Source organism: Colletotrichum higginsianum, chromosome 9, assembly GCF_001672515.1.
Source record: "Colletotrichum higginsianum IMI 349063 chromosome 9, whole genome shotgun sequence".
In the NCBI taxonomy this organism is placed as follows: domain Eukaryota; kingdom Fungi; phylum Ascomycota; class Sordariomycetes; order Glomerellales; family Glomerellaceae; genus Colletotrichum; species Colletotrichum higginsianum.
Window position 1 is genome coordinate 856,069 of NC_030961.1, and position 6,000 is coordinate 862,068.

Below are 6,000 nucleotides of genomic sequence, written 5' to 3' on the forward strand. Positions count from 1 at the left end.
TCGCGGCGTTAATCTGTTTATTTGCGCTGTTTATTTTTGTCTGGGCTTGAGGGACCGCGTCGCAACACCGGCGTTAGGTCTACGGCTTTGCCACGTTCTTGGGATGCTGGGAAGGCCATTTTCTGGATTGGAGACCCTAAAGCAATTGTCACCCCAACGTTACTTTTATTGGATCAGCTCAACATTCGCTCAACGGTCGGCTTGGAAGGACCACTTGCTTCCCCTTGTGTAGCCAGTTTCATTTGACACTTGGTATCGCCCGAGACGGTTTCGGTTAGAGGAAACTTGTAAGCATAATAGCCTAGGCCTTTCGTGCCTGTCCTGGACACCGGTATTACAGCATGTATCGCGGGCAGGCTCTTGAACGTGGGTTTGGGGAAACGGCGGTGGCGCCGGCGGCGTTCAAAAGGCCCACAACTGTACACTGTATATGTAGGCTAATGCTGTAAGACGGCTTCTCACGACGGCCAAGACAGACAAGATATCAAGAACAGGACATGCAATCCTGATTATGATCATGTTTGGTGTTGGTGATTCTTGCTGGCAGTGAGGGGAGAGTGAGTGAGAGGTGAGTGAGAGGTGAGTGAGAGTGATACAACCAGTGTGAGTGAGTGAGGCTGGTAGAGAAACTGATATAGTGAGACAGCCAAAAGTGAAAGATCAAGATACATGATAAACACACTCAACTCCTTCTCTTCATGACCAACACCCGATGGATCACTCTCGGCGTCGGAACAGCCAGCGTCAGGGTGTAAGTCAATAATCAGGGTATATCCCCAGAACTCTAATTCTCTCTACACTCTCGTTGCCGTCGACGATAAAGCACTCACTACAACATCCACCTACAGCTTTGCGCGCGCGACGTCCCCCTGCCCGCCATCCCTCGGCTCCCCGCCCAGGGCCTCCCTCGCCTCGGCGTTCAGGCGCCGCCACATGGCCTTGCGCCTCTCGTGGCCCGCCATGAACCTCTCGAACCAGAAGGGGTTGTAGGGCGGCAGGCGCCTGCCTTTCCCGTCGTCTGTGGGCGGGCCGGCGAGGCGTCGGAGGGTCTCGAAGTAGTCGGGGAAGTCCGGGAAGACGAGGGCGAACCTGGGGCCGTCGCCGCGGCTGGCGACGCGATCGGCCTCCCAGGCGCGCTGGGCCTCGGCGTCGGGGAGGCGGTCCGGCGGGACGCGGCCCGCGAGGAGGCGGGCGGCGAGGACGGCCTGGTACTCGAAGACCTTGAAGGTCAGGCCGGCGTTGACGGCGCCGACGAAGAGGATGGTGGGGTCCGGGGTGTAGATGGTGTGGAGGTAGAGGTTCGGAATACGGTTGTTTCTGGGGGTCGGTAAAGGGGCGGCGGCGGCGGTCTCCTTTCCGGGTCTCGGCGGCAGAGAAGGAGGAGGATTGTCGAAGAAGGGCAAGGTCCAGGTGTACCCGGTGCCGAAGATGATGTCGTCGACGCCGGAGACGGAGGACCCGTCGACGAAGTGGACCGTCCGGGAGGCGGCGTCGACGCGGGCGATGGAGGGCGCCTTGCGGACCAGGGGGTGCTCGAAGGCCTCGGCGCCGAAGTAGCCGTTGGGGGTGTGGCCGAGGACGACGGCGGTGACGGGTTCGCGGGCGACGGCGGCGAGGTCGGTGGCGATGTCGGCGGCGGAGACGGAGGCGCCGACGACGACGACGGTCCGGCCCAGGTAGGCGGCGCGGCCGCGGTAGTGCTTGCTGTGGATGACGCTCCCGGGGGGCCGGGAGGCGGCGAAGGCGGCGAGGCCCGGGGTCGGGGGGATGTAGGGGACGGAGTAGTGGCCCGACGCGACGACGAGGGCGTCGAAGCGCTCCTCCCACCAGGAGTCCGTGGAGGAGGCGGGGTCCGATTGGCGGAGGGTGAGCTTCCATTCTTCTTCTGCTTCTTTGTCTTGGTCCTCTTTCCCTTCTTTTTCTTCTACTTCTCCTTCTCCTCCTCCGGCGGCGGCTGCGGCGGAGTTGGGGACCCGCCGGACCTTCTCGGCGCGCTCGACGGTGGTGTTGTAGCTCACGAGGCGGTCGTAGCCGCGCCGGTCCACGAGGGAGGCGACGTAGTCGCGGACGAGGGACCAGTGGCGGAAGGGGGTGTCCTCGCCGTGCAGGGCGCGGGAGAGCGGGGTCTGGGCGGCGGGGAAGGGCTCCTGGGTGTACTGCATCGGCACGAAGTCGACGTTGGTCTCGAGGTAGGGGTAGACGGTGGACTCGGCGTAGCGCGGGTGGCCGGGCGAGGAGGAGGAGGAGGAGGAGGGGGTCCGAGAGGGGAGCACGGCGGGGATGGCGGGGTGTTGGGGGTCTGCCGTCCGGGCGGCGAGGAGGGGGAGTTCGGCGGGCTGGAGGATGGGCGGCGGTTTCGTTTCGCCGAGCCTGGCGTTGTGTTAGTGGGTGATGTCTGCATGGTGTGTTGACGATGATGATCATGGGGAGGAGACGGTGATATCTCAGTTCAGTTCACCTATGCTATGTCTGGGGAGGAGAGGAGTAAGAAGAAGAGGAGTAGTAGGAGGAGTTTCTGTAGACTACCAAGAGGGTTAATTCACATACCAACATCCACCCGGGGCTTCTCGTCTCTCAAAGACGCGGACGGTGTCAAAAGCCTGCTCCTGGGCGAGGGCGTCGATGGCGATGGCGCCGGCCGGGCCGAGGCCGATGACTGCTACGCGCTTCGCCGGCTTCATTTTCAACTCGGGCTGAGCTTTTCCTGGTCTTTGCAAACGAGGGCTCGCGAAGGACGAGGACGTGATGAGGAAGAAGAGGTTAAGGTTTAGAGGATGATGAGCTTGACGTCCTTGGTCTTATGGAAAGCGGCGGAGGGGCATGTTCCACGGGAGTTTCGTCTGGTCTTTGAAGCTTCCACAGGTATTTGCCTCACCACGTATTTGCGCGAAGAAGACGCTCGGAGGAGGGGAGAAAGGCGGCATGGGAAACCGAGACCCGGGGACGCGGAGAAGAAGGGTTCCATTGATACTCTCTCTCCCGACCGATACCCCCCCCCCCGCGACGACAATGGCCGATTGTCCAATGACGCGGCAGATCACCAACCTGCTACATGACCTCATCGGAACACCTGTTCTTGGCTTGAGGCCATTTTCCCCACGTCCATCGTTGAGGGAAGGCTCAAATCCCGATGACAGCTTCGAATGGGCAAAGATAACGGGTTCGGCGTTTGTCTTGGCGCGATGGTGAAAGATGGCGTGCTCGGGGCGTGAGGCGGGGATGAGAGGCAGTGAGTGATGTGACATCGGGGCATCGGGAAACATATTGAGACGATTCGAACTTTGGTGTCGGTGCCGCTAGCCCGGATGTATCACCGCATATCCCATGTCTGGCCGGCGTGGCACATGGCTTCGAACGGCGTGTTTGTCGACGATCTTTTGTCGGATGTACAGGTATGTGTGTTATAATACAAGACTGTAGAGACAGTTTGGCCGTTTGAGAGGAGGAGGGAGGCGATGGCGTGATAGGTCCCAAGGGCGCGGCACCACAGGGGTACGTGATACAGTATGGAGACTTTGGCGTCTGACAGTAAGATGAGACTAGAGTTTGCGTGGGAGGGATCTGATTTGCGCGGGATCGGCTGGGGATGGGTGTTGAGGCCATGACATTGGCGGCCTAGCCCGATGATGCAAAGGGGGGGAGGGAGGGAGACTTGGGATGTTTGTTGCAAATGCCGAGATTGGGTGGGGAGAAAAAGGAGGAGGAGGAGGAGGAGAGGGGGGAGTTGGGAGTTGGGAGTTGTTGATATAGTTTATATCGACCGTGGCTCGCTCATCTCTCCAGATGTTTGTGTGCGTGAGTGTTTGTTCCAGGTGGTTATCCACGTCTTTATTGCCCTCTCTCTCTATCCCAACGTCGTCAAAGATGACGGAGCCGAAGCAGGAAGACGTGCGTTTCTTCGACTCGCCGGGCCAGCAGACGCCCGTCTCGGAGCCGGACTGGACGGAGCGCGAGGAGACGCGGGCGCGGCGGAAGTAAGTTGGCAACCCCCAGTTCCAGTTTCGTCCTTCTCGCCGGGTTTCTGTTGTGCTTCCGGAAAGCTTCGGTCAACTGAAAGTTGTCTGACTTTTTGCTTCTTTTTATCTTTCGCCTCCAGGATCGACAGCTCGGTGCTCCCGCTGCTGTATCTCGGCCTCCTCGTCTTCCAGCTGGACCGCATGAACCTCGCGAGCGCCCTCACCGGCGGCTTCGCGGCGGACATTGGCGTCAACCAGGACACCATCAACCTGGGCAACCAGCTCATGTTTCTGGGGATTGTCATCCTCGAGATCCCGTCCAATATGCTTCTGCAAAAAGTGAGCGACGTTTGATTCATCTGTGTCTCTCACTCTCTCTCTCACTCTCTCTCACACAAAGAGACAACCCAACTGACATCTCCCCAGGTCGGCCCGCGCAAGTACATCTCCGGGCAGGTCATGCTCTTCGGCTTCGTCGCCACCATGCAGGTCTTCCTCGTCGACCGCAAGGGCTTCCTCGCCGCGCGCATGATGCTCGGCCTGGCCGAGGCCGGCTACATCCCCGGCGCGTGCTACACGCTGTCGACGTGGTACACCAAGAAGGAGCTCGCCAAGCGCATCGCCGTCTTGTCAGTATCTCTCTCTCTTTCTCTCTCTCTCTCTCTGGCGGTGGATGGAAACCTGTCTGAGACCTACCCTCCAGCTAACAGGTTCTTTGTCTCCTCAAGTTTCTTCGGCATGTTCAGCGGCAACGCCCTGAGTCCCATCCTCGCGTCCGGCATCCTGAAGCTCGAGGGTGAGCGCGGGCTGAGGGGATGGCAGTGGCTCTTCTTGAGTAAGTGGTCCCATCCATCATCCATCGTTTCTCGACGTCAAAGAAGAAGCAGACAGATACCTTGTGTCCAAAAAAACAACAAAAAATGAACCCCAACTTTGGCATACAACGCTAACACCTCGAAAGTCGAGGGCGTCTTCACATTCTTCGTCGGCCTGTCGCTCCTCTTCCTCCTGCCGGGCTCCCCCGACACGCCCGACCCGCTGCTGAGCCCCGGCATCGTCCGCTTCCGCGGCCCGGAGCGGAATATCCTGCAGAGGCGCCTCGAGCTCGACGACAAGGAGCGGCGCGGGGGCGCCCAGGGGATGCACATCCCCCCGAGCCTCGTGTGGAAGACCATCCTGCACTGGCAGCGCTGGCCCCATTTCCTCAGCAGCTTCGCCGTCTTCTCCACGTGGAGCCCCCTGACGACGTATACTCCGACCATCATCATGTAGGAGAACCCCAACTCCCCCTCTCTCAGGTCCGTCCAAGATGGAGGAAATAGGAAACACTGACGGCCCACAAACGCACAAGGAACCTCGGCTTCAACCGCATCCAGGCCAACGCCCTCGCCGCCGTCGGCGCCTCGCTGTCGCTGGTCGTCGTCTTCTTCTTCGCCTACGTCAGCGACAAGACCAACCGGCGCGGCTTCTCCGTCATCGGCGCCCACGCGTGCTACCTCGTCGTCCTCGTCGTCGCGCGGACGGCGCACCCGCACGTCGGCAAGTGGTCCCGCTGGGGCCTGTGGACGGCCGTGAACAGCTTCGCCGTGGGCTACCATCCGGCTCACAACTCGTGGGTGCAGCTCAACTGCCGCGAGCCGGGCGAGAGGAGCATCAGCATCGCGTGAGTCGTGGCCCCAAACACCCCTCCCCCTGATGTTCATTGGCGTGAAAACGGATGTTGATGGGATCCTTTGCTGATGGGTTAGGATGTGGGTGATGCTCTCGATCAGCGGGTTGATGGTCGGTACCCAGTACTACCGAGGAAACGACACGCCCTTGTGAGTGATTCCGTCCGTCGTACTCTGATGAATATGGAGGGCAAGGTTTTGACAACGTTGAAAACAGCTACCAAACGGGACTGAGGACGCAGATCATCATGGTCTCGGTTGGCATGGCGTTTGCCATCCTGCAGGTGGTCATCTACACGGTTCACAACAAGCGCGTGGCCTCGGGGAAGCACAAGCCTCGCAACGGCGAAGTACCTCGTATATACGTTCCATGA

General features: G+C 60.1%; 2 protein-coding genes across 2 annotated transcripts; one reads left to right on the plus strand and one right to left on the minus strand.

Moving 5' to 3' along the window:
- Positions 1-842: 842 nt before the first annotated feature.
- Positions 843-2,681, minus strand: CH63R_12505 (Thiol-specific monooxygenase; the record flags this gene model as incomplete). Its single annotated transcript, XM_018307479.1, has 2 exons — positions 843-1,994; positions 2,544-2,681. The coding sequence occupies 2 exons, from the start codon at positions 2,679-2,681 to the stop codon at positions 843-845; spliced, it is 1,290 nt and encodes a 429-aa protein (XP_018151896.1).
- A 1,102-nt stretch (positions 2,682-3,783) lies between these two features.
- On the plus strand, positions 3,784-6,000 carry CH63R_12506 (Inner membrane transporter yfaV; the record flags this gene model as incomplete). Its single annotated transcript, XM_018307480.1, has 7 exons — positions 3,784-3,974; positions 4,097-4,295; positions 4,383-4,791; positions 4,918-5,224; positions 5,308-5,619; positions 5,705-5,776; positions 5,844-6,000. The coding sequence occupies 7 exons, from the start codon at positions 3,784-3,786 to the stop codon at positions 5,998-6,000; spliced, it is 1,647 nt and encodes a 548-aa protein (XP_018151897.1).